Source organism: Peromyscus leucopus, chromosome 9, assembly GCF_004664715.2.
Source record: "Peromyscus leucopus breed LL Stock chromosome 9, UCI_PerLeu_2.1, whole genome shotgun sequence".
NCBI classification, from domain to species: Eukaryota; Metazoa; Chordata; class Mammalia; order Rodentia; family Cricetidae; genus Peromyscus; species Peromyscus leucopus.
Genome location: NC_051070.1, coordinates 68,594,906 through 68,616,789, shown reverse-complemented (window position 1 = coordinate 68,616,789; position 21,884 = coordinate 68,594,906). Strand labels below are relative to the sequence as shown.

Genomic DNA, 21,884 nt, shown 5'->3' with positions numbered 1-21,884 from the left:
AGTGATAAGTGTACAAGCCAAAGTCACAAAGTCATAGTGTCTGTGTGAAATAAATCACAGTCATGCAGGTGCTGTCTCAAGAATACAAGGGATGTTTACCAATGGAAAATTTATCATAATCCAGTTCTCCAACAGAGCGCAGGAGGGATTCACATGACATCCCAGAAGAAGCAATTGTTCTCTAGGCTTTTAACACTATTTCCATTACATCTACCCCATTATGTGCCACTTATGGGTTCCAAAGATTTTAATAATTCACTACATAAGCGGATCACTGATCAATCACGGCTGCAGGACAGGGACTCAGGAACCTTGTTTCTCCTGATAGCCCCAAGCAGGGGCAGAAGTAGGGTTTATAAGCATAAAATTCACAAACATTTGTTGCCAAATTACAGTTACAATTTTCACCAATCAGGATTTAGAGATTAGGGGCTTCCTTGAATGTTCCCTCATTGTCAACCAATATACAGTGCAAGCCTTTCAGTCCAACCAATCAGATGCATTTGTTTCTTCTGTTGTTAGGAACAGCCATGATGTTTCTAGAGAACTAAAGACACATCTGTTTCTGTGGTTTAGGGAGGAGACTGGTCAGCCATTGGAAAGTTCTCAGCTCCCCTAGGGCTTGGGAACCTGAACTTTATTTCACCTGACAGGTAAAATGGAATCTGAAGTCAACATGGCAGTACTCAGGCCAAGGTGCTTTTACCTGCTCCCTTCATTTCTAATTTTAAAACCTCCTAAAATGGGATTAAGAGAGAATTTCACCCACCCAATGTAGTCCCCTTATTCAGCATCTACAGTAAGTGCCATTTAATGGTAAATCCTCACCATATTCCTAATGAAGTCAGGTATAAGACAAAGTGACCTTCTACTGGATGCGATACAGAGCCTCTAATCAACACACTAAGACAGAAAGAGAGTGAAAATATAAGAGCTCATAAAGAAGGAACATTTTGCTGATGCCTAAAGTCTATAAAAGGAAATTAGAATTAGGCAGGTACTCAGCTGAAGATGTAAAAATCAACAATGTTGCCATAGTACACAATTCTAGTTAAAATATTAAAATAGAAAAGCACTACTTGATCTATATGTGTGTGCATATGAGTAAACATAGCACAGCTCTTTGAAATGTTTTATTTTTAGTTTTAACTGTGTATGTGTGCGTCTGAATGTTGGTTTATGCATGTGAGTGCAGTGCCATTAGGTGCCGGGACCTCTGGAAGACCAGCAAGCACGCTTAAACTACTGAGCCGTCTCTCCCTGCTCAGTTTTTCCATCCTCTTATGGAGAGATAATATATATTTGAAGAGCAAAGTGAAGATCTGAGTAAGTGAAGAGATATTCCATATTTGACAAAGCTCAGCAGCATAAATATACTTCTTTGTACCCATTTTAATGTATGTCAAAAGATTGACGGGTTAAAAGTATCTAATGTGTATGAGTGTTTTGCTTGCATATATACCTGTGCATCATGTGTGTACTTGATGCCCCCAGAGACAGAGGCCAGAATAACATATCCAATAACTCCCTGGAGTTGGAGTTAGAGACTGTTGTGAGCCACCATGGGGGTGCTGGCAATGGAACCCTGGCCTTCCAGAAGAGTAGAAGGTGCTCTTAACCTCTGAGCCACATCTCCAGCACCTGTTTTTTATTTTTGAAACAGGGTCTTGTTATATAGCTTACGTTAGCTTTAAACTTGCCTCAGCCCTGTGAGGACCAGGATTATAGGACTGTGCCATTAGGCTGAGCCTAATAGTTGTTGTTTGAGTGGAATGCGTATGGAAAATTGAGAGAACTTTCAGAACAGCAAAAACAGTTTTGCTAAAGAAAATAAAATACCAAATTGTTGGGACAGAGGATAGAAATATAGGCCAGCAGCTTGGATTAGAGAACCTAGAAATAGGCCCTTCCATAGGTGAAAATGTTAGAAATGACAGAACACTATTACAAATCATTGGGAAAAGGGGGGCTAGTCGATAAGTAGCAATGGCGTCACCAGTTTTCAACATAAGGATTAATTAGATCCCTACTTTAATTTTTTGTTATTATTGTGGTGCTGGGAACTTAACGTAAGGCAGGTGCTCTACCACAGAACAGTGTCCCAGCCCTTTAGACTCCTACTTTAGCCATGTACAACAATAATTTGAAACTGAATTAAAAATTAAGTATGGCTGGGTACAGTGGTACAAGCCTTTAATCTCAGCACTTGGGAACCAGAGGTTGTCAGACTCCACTTAGTCTACAACAGTGAGTTTCAGGACAACCAAGGCTATATCATGTGACCTAGTCTCCAAAAAAACTAAGTATAATAAACACAACACTTTCACTTTCAGGAAAAAAGAATCAGTTTATTCATTCAACAACTAGTCGCTGAGCTGCCATCACGTGCTAAGCCTTGTGCTGAGCACATAGCAATGAATGAAACAAAGGTCCTGCCCTTTCGATGATTTATGTTCACAAGACAGGAAATTGTGTATCGGATGCTAGATGATGATAAATGTCATGCAGAAAAAGGAAGCAGGGGAAGTTGCCATTTATGCAGGGTGGTTAGAGTAGGCTATCCCAGTAAGGGATTGGGGTGGTGGAACCAGCTTGCCCCTGGCTCTGAGACAGGCTTTTTGAAGTGTGGCTGAAGCCAGGTGGAAGCAGAATTGAGGACTAGACAAAAGGGGACCTGTGGGGTTAGATATACAGGGCCTGGAAAGCCGTGGTAGGGCAGCTGAGGAGCCTGGGGAACTACAACAAGATTCGTCCTAAAGAGGAGCAGTACGCAACAGTCACAAGCGTTCTCTGCTACTGTGTGGAAGACAAATCAGAGGTGCAGGCAGGCAGTGGGAATCCTGCAGGCTATTTCAGTGGTCCAGGAGAGGAACCGTGACCTGTCCCTGGGCGGTAGCAGTGGAGGTAGTTGGAAGCAGATGGAGTCTGTCACACATGGAAGGGAGAGAACGTATCGGTTGCTGGCACTGGTTGTGAGAGAAGAGAAGAGGTCAGAGCATGGAGACTCCAAGACTTAGGCAACTTGCTTAATGACGGTGCCTTTCCACAAGAGGACAGCTCTGTGCACGGGATGGGGGGGGGGAGCAGGCTCATGTGTTGTTTTTTTGTGGCCCTCTTTCCCTGCGAGGAAACGTCACAAAACACAACAGAATCCACTAACAAGAGTTTTGTTAAGACAAGGGAGAGGGACAGATGTGCTCAAGCCTGTGGAAAGACACCTGAGTGAAGTGGGGCCGGGAATCATGGCGATGGCTTATAAAGGCTGGGCCGCGCCTGCGCACACAGGCCAATGTGGCTATTCCACACATGAGCGTAGATCACATGATTGCGCTGCGCACTTTATGCAACCACGCAAAGCCATGGGATACTAGTCACGCAAAACGTTTTTGACCCGGAAGTGACTAGGTCCCACCAGGCATACGCGACCATGCCCAACTGTGGGGGTGTGTTGTGAATTCATATCATCATGGAAGAAAGTAAGGGATTGGCTTTAAATAGGTCATTAGGTCATGAGTGTGAAGTTCAGGCATGACGGTAAATTCTACCATACCATTTTGGGAATGGTTAGGCTAAGTGACATTGCCCAGTGAGTTAACATTTGCAAAGGTAAAAGCCTCTGAGACTTGGGAAGCTAAGAAAGGAGCCAGTGAAAGAGGAGAAGGAGTAATCTTGGAGACTTGAAGACACCAAGAAGATGTCCCAAGAATAAGAGAGCGGCTCCATCACAGTCTGCTGAAGGCTTGATGAGAAGCAGAGTAAGCTTCAGCCAGTGGATTCAGAGTGGGGATTACCCACGACCTTGACAATGGTTTCAGGGGAGTGGTGGAGACCAAAGCCTTTTAGAAGTAGGCTCAAGAAAGAGTGGGATGAGAGCAGATGAAGAGAGTGTGCAAATGCTCTTAGAGGAGATTTTCTGTAGGCAGAGAAAGGGGAATGGGGAGGTACAGGAGAAAAACAAATGGCCATTTTTTTTAAAAATGTGGGGCATACATGGGCTGCTAAGCAGGTGCTGAGAGAAATTTAGATAAACAGAGCTTAAGCTTTAAGCTGTTTACACAGAGAGTGGATGCAAATGGTACCAGAGGAAGTTAGTTTAACTAACTTAGATACAAAGGATGGCTAAGAGGAAGTTAGCTTGGGTTGTTTGTATGGAGATTAAAGACTAATGGTAAGAAAGGAAGTTAGCTCAAGTTATTTACGCTAAGATAAGATAATAAAAAACAGGAGATGATGTCAGGACATAAACAACTTGTAAATAGGGTGACCTTTAAAATGATTGGCTGGTTCCTTCACCCCCTCCTAGGGGTCTGAGGTTTTCTGCTATAAAAGAGACTTACTGCCCATCAATAAAGGAGTTCTTGCTTGACTTGACTCCCCGCTGCGGCTGATTGTCTCTGGGGAGAAGCTCATGTCTGGGGCAAGGAGAAGTTCACAGGATGATCGTGGCAGCTTTTTTTTTTTCTTTTAATAATTGATCAAAAATCAAATACTGTAATTGTCCATCAACAGGAAGAAGAATAAGCTAATTTTATGTCTGTACAATATTTATGAATAAACCAGAGAAGCTACGAGTCTGAGTTCAATACCCAAGTCCTAAGGTTGCAGAGAACTAGGAAGTTTCGTATGTTTCCTGTGATAATACCACGCGTAGTAAAGTGCAACAGCGAGAGAAATGCCCTTATTTCTCTGTATTAGCGCATGCAGAAGGATGGAGGTAACTTCAGGATGATGGAGCCTCTTGGGAAAGAAAGGAGAAGGGAATGGGGTCTGGAAGAGGTGCAAAAGAACTTCTGTTCAAATTTTAATGCCTTTCTTTTTTTTAATAGAAGTTGGAGAAAACAGGAAGAGATCTCAGCACTTGTCAACCGTGACTGGCAGCTTTACCACCCATCTCTGTTCTGCGGATTTGAAATGTTTCACAATAGACTTGGTGGATGGTGGATGCAGGGATGACACCACTTTCAGAGAAGAGATAAACACATGTCTAAAACTCACGAAACCCTCCTGGGAAGTGACAGCCTTTCAATTTGTAAATGTTTCTGAGCACCTAAGTATTGCACAACAATGCCCGGGTCTTGGGGAGCCTGCAGAGAATGAGCGATGTTTACAGATGTCAGAAGGAGGGAGGGATACGCCACTGGCAGAACCATCTCAGGCTCCAGGACAAACATTCCCCCAGAGGAGTCAAGCTGTTGGGTTAGAATGGAGTGAATTTGATTAAAAAAAAAAATTTCTAGAATGGGGTGAATTTGATAAAAATCTGCTGAAATATTTCTCATTGACTGCAGCTTTCCAGGATTTCATTCTGTGACAGCTTCCTTCCTTCAGGCTCTCTTGGCCACAGGAGGCGCTTGTATATCCATCTTCCCTTTTCTGTGTGATACACATTTATGTATATCAGAATAAATATTTATATGTAAATGTATTTATTATATGGATATGTATGTGTTTAATAGATGTACACCGACATATAACCTAACTCACTTCTCTGGGTCCTCTCTCTTACTGCAATTGTCATTTCTAGGAATAAAGCAGTCTTCCTCAGGGCCTTTGGTTAGTAGGAACCCAGCTGGGGTGATAGGTGGAGTGTGCCCGATGGGCTTACTCAGAGATACTACAGGTAGCTGAAAGGATGCAACAGTGTTGCTGACATGTGTCATGAATCATCAAAAGGGTTTAGGAGTGTGATGGAAAATGGGCAGGGAGAGCTTAAGGGCGGTGGCTGAGAAGCCCGAGAGGATGGGATGGAACCCTATATAGCAGGCTTCTTGTGGTAAGCATAGCTTTGCGACTGTCACAGCCCCAGACAGTTCTCCAGGAATCTGAGTGCCTGAGTCCACCGGCCCCAGGTAGGCATACCATATTCTTCCAGGAGTCTCCCTTGGGAATGGAGAGTTGTAGAGTTTAGGGAAATCAGAGGCTTCCAGGACACACAAATTTCTTCTTAGCTCCTGTGCTGAAGGGTGAGAGTTGGCTTTAAGGGACTCCAGCCATCAGTAACTGCCCTGGGCATCACCGGAAGTGTGAGGCCATGGAGAGGGAACATCTTAAGGCCTGCACTCATTTTTCTTGGAGGACTGGATAATCTCGTTTCATTTGTACCTGGATGTAGAAGATTGAATCTTGATTCTTTGCTGTGGTACTAGTTAGCTACTCTAGAGACACGAGTGGGCTGAGCGGCTTCCTTCACAGAGCCCTGGACTTTGCTCCCACTACGGGGGGGGGGTACCACAGGGCTGGAGCACAGTAGGGCCCCACATGGGCCTGGAAGAGCCTCTTGGATTCTCCTGGGGATCCTGATGTCTCAGAAGTTGCTATGGGTCCCACTATGAAAGTGTAGCATGTTATGTCAGAAAATTTAGCAATACTCCAACTTGCAAACAAGTGTAGGCAGTGTAAAGGGTTAAACAAGACAGAGCTCCATTAAAAAGAATTGTAAAGAAGCCACTTGGCAGAAATTCAGATTCCTCCAGAGCCAGCACGTCTCAAAATCGATGCACACTCGTGGCTGCACCTTGTTTGGGGAAGCTGTGCTTTGTTTACTGCGCCCTTCTGGGTTACAATAAGTGTGTGGGGCCTGGTGCTGACCAGTCAGGGAGGCACGGGGCCCTTCCTATGCACTCTGCAGCAGAAGCGAGGCCTTTGTCTTGCTAAAATACTTTGGCTTGTGTGGTCATTTTCTCGGGACCCCCCCAGACCCATTTCTAACAGGAGCACCAGATGACTCTTCTGTACATCTCATTTAAAATTGTGAAAGTTTTGTAGTAGAACTGACTTTTCACAACTTTAATAATCATTGCCAAATGATTCTACGTTCAATGTTCAAAAAATTGCCTTTGAAAGCTTTCTGAGGTATATGTAATTGGTCAGAAAAGAAAAAAAAGCAACTCTGTTTATTTTGGAATGGTAATAGATTTACAGAAAGCTAGCCAAGGCAAGACAAAGGGCTTCTGCATCCACCTCACCGCCTATAGTTGGTATCTTAAAAACAAACCAAAGCTAGGAGTTGACGTGGGTGCTGCAGCTAGCTATGAATTTTGTTTCCATTTTACAGATCCTCCCACCCCATAATGTCCTCATCGTGCCTAAGACTCAGTCATCGTACCTAGGATTCAGTCCACGATGCCACACTGTGTTTAATCCTCATATCTCCTTATTTCCTCCTCTCTAAGACATTTTCTTAGGCTCATTTCTCACTCATCTGTTCACAGCATGGAGGAGTTTTGGTGTTAAGAACATCCCTCAGTCGGAGTTTCTTTGAGGTCTTCAGGAGTAGGGGGAGACGTTAGAGTGGAAATGCCCTCTTATTATGTCAGGGGGTACTTGGAAGTGTTGGCTACATTTCTCCAGTGCAAAGCTACTTCATTGTTTTCTCTCTAAATGCTATTTGGAGATAGATACCATTTTGTAAGGAATAAGCCCAGCCCATGTTCCTTACAAAAAAAAGCAATTGCATGGAGCATTCTTTTGTAAAGACTTGTCTCTTCTCTATCATTCTGCCCACCCACCCACCTGCTGAGACAGGGTCTCAGGTAGTGAAGGCTGGCCTAGTATTTGCTATATAGTGGGAGGCAGCCTTGAGCTCAAGATCTTCCTAAGTGCTGGGATTAGAGGTGTGCACCACCATGCCTTTTTAGTTTTCTAAACAGAGTCTCACTGTTACTAATGGAGTCAAGAACACACGCATGCGCATGTTCTTTAGTTAAGAGTCAGCCTGCCCGCCTTCCTCTCTTGCCCAGGTGGCTAGTTTTGACCATCTACAGCTCTTCCAGCTGGTCCCCTGTGCCCTTCACCACATCTCCACCCGTTTGGTTTTAAACACGTCTTTCTTTGCTTTATTGATCTGTTTGCTTTTATTTATTTATTTCAGTGGTCTTTAATATTCTGGCACTACAAGGCAGCCCAAGCTCACTTTAGAATTTTCCTGTTTCCAGACCTAGGGTCAGCCATGTCTGCAAGAAGTAACCAGGCATTTAAAAATGGCAGATGCTGCTGCCTCCTTCTCTCCCTCCTCTTCCTCCTTCTCCTTTTTTGGGGACGGAGTTGGAGTGGGGCAGGGAATCACCATGTAGCCCAGGCAGGCCTGAAACTCACAATTCTGTCTCGGTCTTCCATGATTTGGGATGACAGGTCCGTGTCTCCATAACTAGCTATTTCATTCAGATTTTAATCTCTGCATTTTACTCTCCCATTCTGATTTCATTATTGTTTGTCTTTTATTAACTTGTTGAATTAAAGGATTATCTCACCACTGTCAGTAATTTCCTTTCTGGAACGTTTAAAGGCCACTTCGTTCTCGGTGGATTGCTTTGGTCATGCCCTCCGGCAAGTGATCTGTGGAGTTCTCACACTGTTGTTTTCTTACACTTACTAATTCGTGTGTGCACACACTTGGATGGATCGGATCGGTGTTCTCCTACCGTATGTTTCTGGGGCCCAGACTCAGGTTGTCGGGCTTTGGTGGCCCACAGTGTCATTATTCACTGAGCCCTCTTGCAGGCCCTGTTCCTTTCTTAACAGTGGGTTTTGCTTGATTTTTCTCGAAAGTCCTGTTTTGACAATAGTCCAGGACACCCCTCCTTCTCATGTCCACTGCCTCAGACTGTCTACAGCAGCTCCCACATTACCACTGCAGCCCTTGAAGGCATTTGAGGCTGAGAAATTTTGTTTGCCTTTTAATTTTTTCTGATAATTCTTTAAAAGACTAAAAAAATTGATTTATTATTTTTCATGTGTCTGTATGTGGGTATGAGTGCAGGAGGTCAGCAGAGGGTGTCAGGCCCTGCCCGATGTGGGTGCCAGGGACCCAACTCAGGTCTCCAGTAGAACAGAGTGCTCTTGAGAGCTGAGCCATCGCTCCAGCCCCTGCTTGTGATGCCTATGAGCCTTCTTTTTGCCGTGTTGTTTTGAAGTTTTAAAAAAGACTTATCTATTGTACGTGCATTGGTGTTTTGTCTGCATGTGTGTCTGTGCAAGGGTGTTGGAGCCTCCAGAACTGGAGCTACAGACCGTTGTGAGCTGCCATGTGGGTGCTGGGAATTGAACCCCGGTCCTCTGGGAGGACAGCCAGTGCTCTTAACTGCTGAGCCCTGAATTTCTTTTTTTTACGTTTTTCATCTCGTGGTCTGTGGCGAGGAGAAGACTGGGGTACTGATTTGATCGGTCACTTTGATAGCATCACCACTTTTTTGGTTCTCCCTCACCTGCCCTCTCCTCCTCTCCTCTCCCCTCCCTTCCCCTCCCTTCCCCTTCCCTCCTATCCTCTTCTCTCTTCTCATTTCCTCGCCTCCCCTCTCCTCTCCTCTCCTCTCCCTTCCCCTCCCCTCCTCTCCCCAGCGCTGAGGAATGAACTCAGGGCCTGTGTTCCTCAAACAAGCATTCCCTCACTGAGCAGCACCCCCAGGCTCTTTCTCTTTCTGTACAGCCATTTGTCAAGCATTGACTGGGACTAAAAATGTGAGATACATTTTGAAGCTGCAAGATGGACAGATGTTCCTTTTCATCATTTTCTTTGGGAGGGAGAGAGCTAGCAATGGTGACATTTTCTGGATCCCAAAAATGGGCACACATGATTTGCTATGTGGTGAATCTTGGCAGGTCAGGGACAGAGCATAAAAGTGCAGGCATGGCGGTTTGTTTGTTGGTTGGTTTTTTGCATGACCCCCGTTTCCTTCAGATGCTGTGACTGCACAGGTGAAGCCCATCAGTTTTATCGACGTCGTTGTGCTCCGGTATCTGTGGATCTGAGGCTGGTGGGTTCATTTCTTTTGTTTCTTTGCCCTGCTGTGCTGGGGAAGGAAGCCAGGGCCTTGCATTTGCTGCCAAGAGCTCTACCATTGAACGGAATTTCTAACCTCTCATGTTTTTGTTTTTCTATTGACTGTTTTCTGGAAGGTCATAAGCTCTTAGTGTGCCTTTTCTAGTAAAAGGAGAGTTGAGGGATGTGAGGTATAACAGAAAATCATTGAGGTTTTTCTTTTCTTTTCTTTTTTTTTTTTCTCCTTTCATTTTTTCATTAGTTTACCAGGATTCTGTGACAAGGTCAGGTGGCTTAAACCACAGAAAACCTGTAAGTCCACAATCACCGTGTTGGCAGGTTAGTTTCTCCTGACGTCTCTCCAAGGCTTGCGGACGGTCATCTAAGTCACTGTCTTCACACGGCCCACTCTCTGTGTAGACACATCTCTGTCATCCTTCTGGTGTAACTAACCCCCCGTTCTTCCAAGGAAGCCAGTCAGATCGGATCAGCACCCACTCCTACAACATTATTTCAACACCATCTTCTCTTCAAAGGTTTTATCTCCAAGCATAGTGACATCCCCAAATCATTCCCTAACACTCCTTGAGATAAACAAGATTAAACTTGCTTTGAAACGCAAAGATTTTGATAAAAGGTGTTTGGTGGCTTAAAGCCTTTCTGTTGAGGACAGATGTGACCCTGTCTAGTTTTAGAGACTCATGACCTGTTCTTTAGAAAGGTTCAGTTAGCTTTATCTACTAAGCCATGGCTTGGGCATGTCCTTAATATGTATTTGAAGACTGGAAGAGCAGTGGGAAAGCAGGGTAAGAATTAAGTCAAGATGAAAACTAGGCATAGGAGGAATTGTTGTACTCAGTCCCTCAAAGACCACCAAGAGACCAAATCCAATGCAAAAGCAGAGTCTTTGTATTGTTACGAGTTAGGGCTTCTCCGTCCTTCCGAGCAGCAGCAAAGTAGGAGAGACCCTGAGTAGCAATGGGGCAGGGTTTTTAAAGCAAAGGGAGCTTGGGGTCTACAGACTTCATAGGAACAGACTCAGGATTGGTTTATGTGAGTGGCAATCATGTTAGTAACTTTTAATTGAGGGTCACAGTTACCATTTTTGGGCAGGCCTGGACAAGTCCCAGGCTTTGTCCTTGAGCTGCCATGGAGGCTGGCTGGCCTAGCTTATACTGGCTGTGGGGGCTGCTCACTGGCCCAGGCTCTGTCCTTGACTCATGCTCTAAGTTGGTGGGGGTAGGGTCCCAGACAATAAACAACTGGCTGAACCTTGAGCAGTCTAGTATGTGCAGAAAGGGAGCTACTGCAAGGACTATGTCTTTTGTTCACGGCCCTCCCAGAAACTGCTGCTCAAGTCTCAGGAAACTGAAATTGAGGCCTGATCTCTGAGAGAAGACTGAGCAGCCTGTCATGGTGTCTCCTTGGTCCTTTCCGAATGATTAGGATTTTTAGTTACCAGAGCCTTTCCCAATGATTAGGTTTTTAGTTACCAGAGCTCAGAGGGAACATTTATGCCATCATTTATTTACATTAAAATTACCAGTTTGTAAAAATCTTCAGGAACTTTCTTTTTTGGGGGAGCAGGGGCGGGTTGTTTACAGACAAGATTTCACTATGTAACAGCTTGGCTGTCCTGGATCTCGCTCTGTAGACCAGACTGGTTTTGAACTCACAGAGGTCCACCTGACTCTGCCTCCCGAGTGCTAGCATTAAAGGCGTGTACCACCAATGCCTGGTTTAGGAACTTCCTTCTGTCTTAAGAAAAATGCCTAAGTTCCATGGTGTCCCACATCATTTCCCCTAAACCTAGGCTGTTTACTGTGTCGGTGGTCTCTCAGTGCCCAGCCCGTGTGCCTGGAGAACTCTTCAGTCCTATTCCTAAAATAGGCTGATCTAGCCTCAAGCTCCTCCTCACTTCCCCTAAGGGCTCTTTATTTCTCATCCAACCCTGGGCATTAATCTTCAGTCATTGTAGCCCTTATATTAATAAACTACAAATTTCTTGGTTTTTGTTGCTGTGTGTCAAGAACCTGCGCTGTGTCTCCAAGCTTGGCTGCTCAGGGTGGACTCCAGCCACTCACGGACTGACAGGTGCTGTAAACAGACCGTGAAGGTGACCTCTGCGGGTTTGTACAGGACTCCTGAGTTTGCTGGAAGGCAGCTAGCAGTGTTAAAACCCCAGGGTCCCAAAGGCAGTACTGCTGATGCTGTCCAGCCTAAGTCATCTGTTTCCGTGGGTTCTCTCTGACATCCGAATCCGTGGCTCAGGGGGCCTCAGCAGAGCTGCACTGTAGTAAACCACAGAGGTCTACAGCATGCGCAGGATCACGCAACTTCCTTAGGTTATTTTCTCTTTCATCTTGTCTACTCCACTCCAATTTTAACATTGCTTCCCAAGACCACCTCCTGAACAACTACTTGCCTTGAAGTATGCTTCTGAGGGGTAGCCAGTCTAGAGAATAATTGTTTCTTCTTATTAGGTGGCACTCCATGCTGTGAGAAAACACCAGACAGAAGCCGTGTGCTGGAGGAAGGATTCCTTTTAGCTCATAGCTTAAGAAGGGGTACAGTTCATCATGGCGGAGAGGCCTGGCAGGGGCTGGGAGACATCTAGTCAGTGCACAGGACAGCAGAGAGACAAACATTGGTACTCATCTGACTCTTTTTTTTCTATTTGTCCAGATCTCATCCAGGACACCTCCCTCCTGGCCATCCTCTCTGGAAACATTCATAGATATATCCGAAGGTGAGCTCCCAGATGCCAGAGGCACTTGTCAATCCAACTAAACTGAGATTAAGCATGGTGAGGCAGGGGTGGAGATGAAAGGTATGGGTTGAGAGGTGATTTCAGAGATGAAGCATTGCTGAGACAGCTAAAACGACAAGGTGACATGGGCTTTTTGGGCAGACAAGTCTGGGAGGTGTGAACTTGGGTCAGGAGGAGGTGAGGAAAGAGGTCTGGTGATAATGTTCAGAACAGGAAAAGAGTGGATGGTGAGGCTTCACATAGAGTTGACTGGGAAAAGGGGTGGATGGCTAGGCTTCACATAGAGTTGAATGGGAAAAGGAGAGGATGGCTAGGCTTCACACAGAGTTGAATGGGAAAAGGGGTGGATGGCTAGGCTTCACATAGAGTTGACTGGGAAAAGGAGAGGATGGCTAGGGTTCACGTAGAGTTGAATGGGAAAAGGAGAGGATGGCTAGGGTTCATGTAGAGTTGAATGGGAAAATGGGTGGATGGCTAGGCTTCACACAGAGTTGACTGGGAAAATGGGTGGATGGCTAGGTTTCATGTAGAGTTGAATGGGAGTCCTGTTGGGAGAAGCAACTTGCTTGTCAGATGCGCTGAAAGTTTGCTATCTCTGACAAAGGGGTTATTGCTGTTGCTTTGGGAAGGGACCTGGGGGAAGAGAAGACTTTAACAGGTAAGGGACTGGTTGGAAACTGAAGATGCTGGGAAGAAATAAGCTCAATGCTTAAGGGCCTAGCAAAGAGCCAGAGTACATGCTTAACTTTTATTAGGCCCTGGGTTCGATCCCCCAAAGGAAATGAAAAGTTCAATGTTCAGATAAAGGATGTATGTAAGAAGAACATACTGTAAGTGACTTTCCTTATTGGAGGTTTGGAAACAGGTCAGGTAAGTATCTACGTGGGGCCCAGCACCATGCCTGGCTACATACTGTGCTGGTGGTTCACTATGGGGAAGCCTGTCTAGAGCCTAGGTTACAGAAAGGGCATGAAGGAAGTTCCCAAATAATGACATGGAGACTTCTTATTAATTATGAATGCTTGGCCTTAGCTTAGGCTTGTTCCCAACTAGCTCTTATAACTTAACCTGTTTATATTAATCTATGTTTTGCCACATGACTCGTTACCTCTCCTCCATTCTGTATGTCTAACTCCCTCTGTGCTCACTGGCTTAATCCCATGTGCCTCAGATTCTTCTTGAGTTCCTCTTTCTCCCTGAAAGTCCGGCTTATTCTCTCCTGCCTAGCTATTGGCCATTTAGCTCTTTATTAAACCAATCAGAAGGTTCCTTAGGCAGAGATAGATCTTCACAGTGTACAAAAAGATTATCCCACAAAAGGGTTCTGTATTTTCTGAAAAGTTTGGAGGATAGTAGCGTGAGCATCTGTCAGAGACTTCATGGAGGACCCAGGAGACCACAAGTCCTAATGTGTTCCATAATTATGATTGTCTTCACAGGTCTCTCTCCAATGGCTGCCATGTTCAGGTCTATCCCACAGGTCTTTAGGGGCCATCAATGTGCATCAGTCCTTCTCTCAGCAAGAATGTTCAGCAAAAAAACAGATGAGAAACTTGCCCTGGCTGATAAAGTGGCTGTGGTCACTGGCTCTACAAAAGGGTGAGTGAATGGAAGTCCCTGGAAGGCTCATTACTGGGAGATGTTGCCATGGTCCCCGCGGACACACACATCTCACATATCCTCCTCGCCTGTCCCCCCACCCATCACAGAGCTCTGTTGTTTAACTCTGTATCTCAACGTTTCTCCCTAAAATATCTGGTTTCTGAGCTCCATGAAGATTTGTAGTTACAAAACCAGCTGCTCTTAGACAACCAGGGCTGAGTCTGAAAGTAGTCTCTTACCATGTTCGTGGGACAATCCCTGATTAACATTTTACCACCAGAACAGCATCTCTGCTTCCTTGTCTCCCTTACCCACATGGCCACTGTATTTTGAGTCCTCTGCTAACAGAAAGCAGCCTGACATCTATTGTGCCATAGACTCAGAGGTCTCCTTGACTGCATACAGCACCAGGAATGTGCAGGGCAATGCCTCGCCACTAGCTCAGAGTGGTCTATGTGCCCTCACATGGCTTCCCACATTCCCCTGGTTCCAGTTGTCCTCTGGCTCCCGTAATGATATGCATTTATAATGAGTCCTTACATCATCAGAAAGAGGGGAGACCTTCATCCTCTTATTCTTTTATGGTCTTAACATCACCAATATATTTAGAACTGTTTAGAATCACTGGGAAAAACAAAAGAATTAGATTTTCCAGATCCCAGTGATGTCTTATCATTTTGTGTGCTCCCAATTCTCAGTATTCATAATGAATAAAATATATTAAAAATTTTCAGCTACCCAGATAGTTTCGACAAGACACCAGGTACATGCCTCTTTCTCTTCCTTGATTGCAGCTGCTTGACCAGTACCAACCAAGTCTTCAGACCCCCTCGGTGTTGGGAGATCTAGAGGATAGCACTTCCTGCTGCAGAAAGTTTCACAATTGCAGTCCAGAGGGAAGGCATTAGCTTTAGAAAAAGTATAAGCCATGCCAGACCCCTGAGGCTGGAAAAAGGCAACAACATTGACTAGTTAAGAAGTCTACAATTTAGGCCCGATACCCAACCAGGCCAAAACTCTTCTGATGATGCAACCTTTTCAAAGCTCCTTTTAATAAAATTATGGAAATATATTCATCTCTATAGTATAATTATCATGCATGATGCCGTGGGAATGAATGAACAGACCATGAAGGACCGGAATGTGGTAGGTACTCAATGATTGCTCTTGCCCGCTACGGGAGACTCTGAAGCTGTTCTTGGGCAACCTCAGGGAAACAATTGACATGGTCATCAGGCTCTGCCTGGGAACAAGACAGAGAGAGTGGGAACAAGACAGAGAGAGCAGAAACCATCATCGCATCTCCTTTTCTGCCCACAGGATTGGTTTTGCCATCGCCCGGCGTCTGGCCCAGGATGGGGCGCATGTGGTCATCAGCAGCCGGAAGCAACAGAATGTGGACCGAGCTGTGGCCACGCTGAAGAAGGAGGGGCTGAGTGTGACGGGCACTGTGTGCCATGTGGGGAAGGCTGAGGACCGCCAGCACCTTGTGGCCACAGTAAGGAGCCATAGGCTGGGGCAGACGGAAAGACACGGATCTAACCCTGGCATGAGGGGCTGAGGTCTCCAGGTCTGTAAATGAGGCTAATCTCACATTCTCAGGATAGTCAGATGTGACTAAAAGATTTCCTGACAGGAAGGAACAGCTGTGCTGCTCATACTAATCAAAGAGATGGCCAGTAGTTTGGCATGACCACGGAGCTTGCCTAGAACCCCACAGGGGTCAGAGTTATAAACTATCTCTACAATAAAGTCTGAGCTGTGTAGCCTTGGCCCAACATGTACTGTATGGATTGTCCATTAGACTAGCCTCTGAAACAGGAGCTTTAGGATCAGCTCCTGCTGTGACCACCCCAGAAGAAGTGGGTTGTGAGGTGGGATCTGAAGGAACATGGAATGGACAGGTGTTGTAGTAGACAAAGGAGAATCCTTCCAGGCAAGAGAAGAGAGCAGAGAAGGAATCAACTGGAAATTGAAGAGCTGAAAGCAGGACCCTTAGGAGGAAAGGTCTGAACGTGGGATCCAGGAACCAACCAGATGTCTTACATGGCAGAAACTGGATTCATCCAAGGAGGGAAGAAACACCATTTCATTCAGTCTCTGTCAGGATCCGGCTCTGGCCTGGCACAGCTCCAGGATGGCCAGGCAGTCACTGCTTTAAGTTTCTGTGGTCACAATACCTGACAGAGACAACTTAAATAAAGGTTCATTTTGGTCTGTGGTTCCCGTCCATCATGCCGGGGAAGGCATGGGTGTGGAAGTATGTGGTCAAGTCTGTTCCCATCACAGTAGATGGAGAAGCAGAAGGTGTGGCAGGTACTGTGGGCCAGGCGTAACTTTCAAAGGACTGCCCTCGGTGACCTTCTGCCAGCTCGGCTCCGCTGCCTAAAGGTCCATAGCCTCCCCAAACAGTGCAGTAGCTGGGAAACAAGCATTAAAATATGAACCTGTGGGGCACATGTCAGATTCAAAACAGAACAGTGGTTTTCCTTGGCCATTGTTACTCTTTCCTCCGTTCTTCACCTGTATGCCCTGCCATCTCCTCTGCAGGCCCTGGGACACTCTGGGGGTGTTGACTTCCTGGTGTGTGTGGCAGGAGTCAATCCTTTGGTAGGAAGCACCCTGGGAGCCAGTGAACAGATCTGGGACAAGGTGAGGAGAGTGCCTTTCTACACGGTGTCTATATGTACTCATGATCACATGAATGCGTGTGCACGTACCTCGCCTGAGTTCCCACAGCGCTGCGTCAACACTGGCTTTGATGGACGGACGTGGGGCTTACCTGAGTCAGGCTTTCCATAATTAGGTTCAACAGGTGCTGGCCACGCCCAGCCTCTACCAGGCTCTTGTAGCTCCTGTGTTGATTCTCCTCATGCCGATCACTGCTACTAAGTCCTGAGATGCCAGAAGAAGATGTCCGGGTCTGGTCACGGCAGAAACCCTCAGGCTCAGGTTTATGAAACTGTCACAACCTAGATTCACTGGCGCCTCTGTGAACCCTTCAGCCTGGCTGTCCCAAGGAGCCACAGGCACAGCTGACAGCTGGGGCTCTTTCCCAGCTCTGCTGTCTCAGCTGGAAGCCACTGGGCGCTCAGGGAGCTCCTACTGCCTGGGCAGACCCCATCCCTGTTATCCTGACGAGCTCACCCACGACTAGTCAGGTCTGAACCCCTCCTGTCGCTGGGGTCGGGGAATGGGCCTGTGATCTGAGTGCATCATTCCCTTCTTGTGGGTCTTCTTCCCTGGGCCACCTTGCCATCTTCTCTCAGTAGACTCTGCCCCACTTTGTCCTCTGTGGTTCTTACGTTCCATGGCCTCCTGGATCCACCTTCCAGTTCCTCCACCTCCCCCTTCAACCACATCCAGACTTCTCCAGCTCTTTCTTTTCTTTTTAAAGATGGCTCAGGTTTGACTCCCAAACACTGCATAAAAGCTTAACTCAACCTAACCCGACCAAAATAGTATCCAAAACAACAATTGCACCATGAACAATGCCATCCCGGTTCCAAACACTTCCGGAGGTAGATTAGGTGCCGAGCACACACTCCTTTTCTCTCGCCCATGCTCCCCCTTTCAGTCAGTCACTAATAGCCAAATTCCTCTCCTTGTCCTCCCCATACTTCCCCAGCCTTTGGAAGGCTGAAGTGGAGTTTGTATGGGAGCTGAGTATGGTGATTCTCTGAGGTCTGGGGAACTCAGGGGCCTCAGAAGCATGCGTGCCCTCCGACAAACTCTGACCCTCTGTGCTGGCTGCTCTTATGTCAGCTCGACACACAAACCACAGTCAGCAGAGGGAAAGGAGCCTCAGTTGAGGAAATGCCTCGTAAGATCCAGCTGTGAGGCATTTTCTTAATTAGTGATTGATGGGGGAGGGCCCAGCCCATTTCGGGTGGTGCCATCCCTGGGTGGGTGGCCCTGGGTTCTATAAGGAAGCAAGATGAGCAAGTCATGGGGAGCAAGCCAGTAAGCAGCACCCTTCCATGGCCTCTGCTTCAGCTCCTGCCGTTAGGTTCCTGTCCTGTTTGAGTTCCTGTCCTGACTTCCTTCAGTGATGAACAGTAATATGGAAGTGTAAGCCAAATAAACATTTTCCTCCCAACTTGCTTTTTGGTCATGGTGTTTCATCACAGCAACAAAACCCTAACTAAGACACCCTCGCTCATAGTAAAAGGACTCAGTGTCTCAGCGACCCACCATACTCATGGAGCTTGGCTTCTGTTCTGTCTCCCAGTCCAACCTTTGTATTATCTGGGATTTCAGATCCTGGATGTGAATGTGAAGGCCCCAGCCCTGCTGCTGAGCCGGCTGCTGCCCCACATGGAGAAGAGGGGGTGAGTGCAGGGGTGGGGGTGGCGAGGGCCATATGCATTGATTTTTACCCACAGGAAACACTTGGGTAGAGGCCCAGGAACTTTAAGATATATGTAGGTGTGTGTGTGTGTGTGTGTGTGTGTGTGTGTGTGTGTGTGTGTATGACAGGTGTGTCTTTCAGGACAAGTTTTCTTTCTAGACCTGATGTTTCCCCCAAGGATGTGACATCTTGATAGAGAATCATTTCCTGGGTCAAGAACAAGGCTTTTTCCAGGTCCTCAAAGGACCTTTCACCGGCCCTTATGGCTTTCATCTTGGAATATAGGGACCTTGCTTTTTGTGACCGCTGCCGTGATGAAGGGTCCAGAGGGAAATAGTCTGGGGCCTCCATCTCTCACTCCCTCACTCTTGGCCTCCTTAGTAGGTCATGTCACCTGTTTCTCTCCTGGTCAGAGGCACCATGGGCTGACCTCTGACCTGCTACGCAGCCTGGTCCTTCTGTGTATCCTGTGGCTACCCAGGGGTGATCCAGCCTGGGACTCCCTAGTGATCTATGACACCACAGAGGTCTCTACAACATATGGACATAGCTTGAGTTATGTCCTCTGGATGTGCTGCCCCAGTTTGGGGACCCTGTTTAAGGGGTGCCATGCTGACTGCATTTACTGCATCGACTTCAAGGTTCACTACCTCAGATGCCTCGTTTCTCAGAGTTCTAGATCTTTGCCTCATACTTTCACCGCCAAATCTGAGCTCTTCTCCTCTGAGCGTGAAAACACAGTTTCCTGCCTCTTCTAATTGAATGAATCTCTAATCTCACCCCATATCCCTTTCTCCTCAAGGGGAAGCTCTGTTGTTCTGGTATCCTCTGCAGTGGCTTATGTCCCAGTGCCGGTGAGTATGGCACCCTCTGGTAAAGTGGGTGAGGGCAAGCCGCCTTGATTTCTTGTGAGGCCTTGCAGAGGGATGTGGGAGAGCTGACTGTTGATCCTAGATAAATAGAAGCTATGAATACACCATGAATGCTTCAGATCGGGTATTATTATCTCATTTTGCCCTCAAGGGGCAAAAATCTGCCATTTGCCTGTAAGTGATGTTCGTTTGAGGTACCTGCCAGGATAAGACCCCGTATCTCCTAATTCCAGTTTCCTGGCTGACTTCAAACGAACAGCGCAGCAAATCAAGCTTGGGTACACCTGATAGCAACTTGGTGACATAGACCAGGCCCAGACCCCTGAAAAAATACTGTGGGGTGGTGAGGCGCAAGGGGAGAGTCTGTGTTCAGGCCACAGTCAGGCACAGCTTCGTCGTCTGCAGCCCGAAAGTGACCTTGTTCCAGTAAGGATCCCTTCCTACCGCACTGATTCGCGGTCCTCTTCTTTGCATCTCAGAAACTGGGCGCCTACAACACCAGCAAGACGGCTCTGCTGGGCCTCTGCAGGTCTCTGGCTGTGGAGCTGGCTCCGAAAGGCATCAGGGTGAACTGCATAGTGCCGGGAGTCATCAAGACGGACTTCGGCCTGGGGGTGAGAATGACAAACGCCTTCCAGTCCCCACCGCCTACGTCGCCCTCTCTCCATGCGCCTTCTGGTCCCTTTTCAGGCTTCCATCTGAATGGAGGCCCACAGAGCCTGGACATGCAGCGAGAGCCCCCTTCCAGGGTCAGGCTTTGGGTAGCAGCCCCTTGCTTTTGCGCTGAAGAATGAGGGTCTCTGTCTTCCTCAAGCACACTAGTGTTCATCCCATCTTCCCACAGAGGTGTGGGTCAGCCATGACGCTATCCTCACCCCATCGTATTGCCAGTCCTCTGCCTAACGCTGGCTCTGAAATCTCTCCCTAGGAGAAAACATTGCCGAACATGTGGCCTGAGTTGAATAAAATCTATGGACTGCAGCGGTAGGTAGGGCTTGGGGACTTTGGTGTTCTGTGGTTCGTTTTATGGAAAATTATATTTCAAGATGAAAAAGCCCCCCCCCCCCAGCTTCTTCTGCTTTCTGGAGTCCTGGGTTGGAGGCGGGAGGGTGGGTTGGAGGAAGGAGGGTGGGTATGAGTCCAACAGCATCACCTCCCACGGAGACTGGCGAATGCTAGGTGCCCCTCCCGGACTGTGGAAGCCCCAATCAGAGCTCAGAGTTTCCTGTGACCTCATCTCCTCTTTCCTGCAGGTTAGGGGAGCCAGAAGACTGTGCCGGGATTGTATCTTTCCTATGCTCCTCAGATGCCAGCTACATCACCGGGGAGAACATCACGGTAGCTGGCTTCTCCCCTAGACTGTGAAAAGAGCGTGGCTTAGAGACTGGCTGGAGGTCCTCGGGAAAACAGAGGGCTTGGCGGGGTATAGAAGATGAAGAGCCTTAGCATGTGCGTGGGGTCCAGGTCATACAGGGACCACCTACTTAAAAATGGTGAGGGGAAGGCTGGAGTTTAAAGTTTTCATTTGGAATAAATTTGTTTGGATCCTCCTGGACATGCTCCTGTTTGTAGAGTGATACACAGCCCTCTTAAGCCAGAAGCATCCTCCTTGGGTTATTGCCTTTTCTTACCACTGGCCCTCATCCCTAACAGTTTTTTTTAATCCCTCCATCTCTCCTTTCGTTCCTTTTCTGTGAAGACAGAAATCAGGTTAGAGCCTTCCCTTCTGCTCTTCCAGAACCACCCTTTCCTTGATGTTTGACTCTGTGCTTTGGGTCGGGTCTGTAGGGATCCTTCAAGGCCTTTGACCTCTGCCTTACAGGTGAGTTTGGTCAGTTGGAGGCAGACCGGAAGTCAAGGTGATGAGGTCAGAGGATGTGTTTCCCAGGCTCCCTTCTTGTCTGCCAGCATGTCTGGGTTCTTCTGTCTACCAAAGGGAACTTTGGTCAGCTGATACCCTCCAAAGCTTCTTACCTGTGACTTCCGGCCTAGGTGTGGTAATGGCTCTTTACCTTGTTGGGTACTAACTAAACATTAGCTGCTCATTTGCAAAGGCTTTAAAAATCATCTTGAGATTTTCTTTTTACATATTTACATCTTATATTGATCAAATCAAGGCACCGTGGGACTCTTCCAGGGGAGATGGGAACAAACGTCCATTCCCTCTAGATGCGGCACCGGTTTCAGGCTGACGACGTGATTCCACACAAGTCTAGCAGTTTCCCAAGCTTCCTTACAGGAGCCCGGGTGACCCAAAGGCAGGAGCATCACTGGAGCTCACCCCAGCATGGGTGACGACTGACCACAGATGCATCCCTGTAGCCCACCTCGCAGGCTGCCCAGTCTCCTCTCCTCAGCAACTGTTACCGCCTCCACAGCTTCAGGGAGAGAGAGGCCTTGTGAAACTTGTAATTTTTGAGTTTCCTGAGTCATGTAAGTTGCGGGAACTTCCCTTCTCTTCCCCAGCAGGAAGTGTTTCCGTTGGGAAGAAATGGTTACAGAACACCAAATGATTGCTATCCATCGCCTCAA

General features: G+C 47.0%; 1 protein-coding gene across 1 annotated transcript; it reads left to right on the top strand.

Moving 5' to 3' along the window:
• Positions 1-5,791: 5,791 nt before the first annotated feature.
• LOC114708746 (dehydrogenase/reductase SDR family member 2, mitochondrial-like) lies at positions 5,792-20,857 on the top strand. The gene is made up of 10 exons (XM_028892241.2): positions 5,792-5,849; positions 12,443-12,506; positions 13,967-14,126; positions 15,450-15,627; positions 16,680-16,781; positions 18,390-18,460; positions 19,283-19,334; positions 19,832-19,966; positions 20,281-20,336; positions 20,606-20,857. The coding sequence occupies exons 3-10, from the start codon at positions 13,978-13,980 to the stop codon at positions 20,715-20,717; spliced, it is 855 nt and encodes a 284-aa protein (XP_028748074.1). The 5' UTR covers positions 5,792-5,849; positions 12,443-12,506; positions 13,967-13,977; the 3' UTR covers positions 20,718-20,857.
• The last annotated feature ends 1,027 nt before the right edge of the window (positions 20,858-21,884 follow it).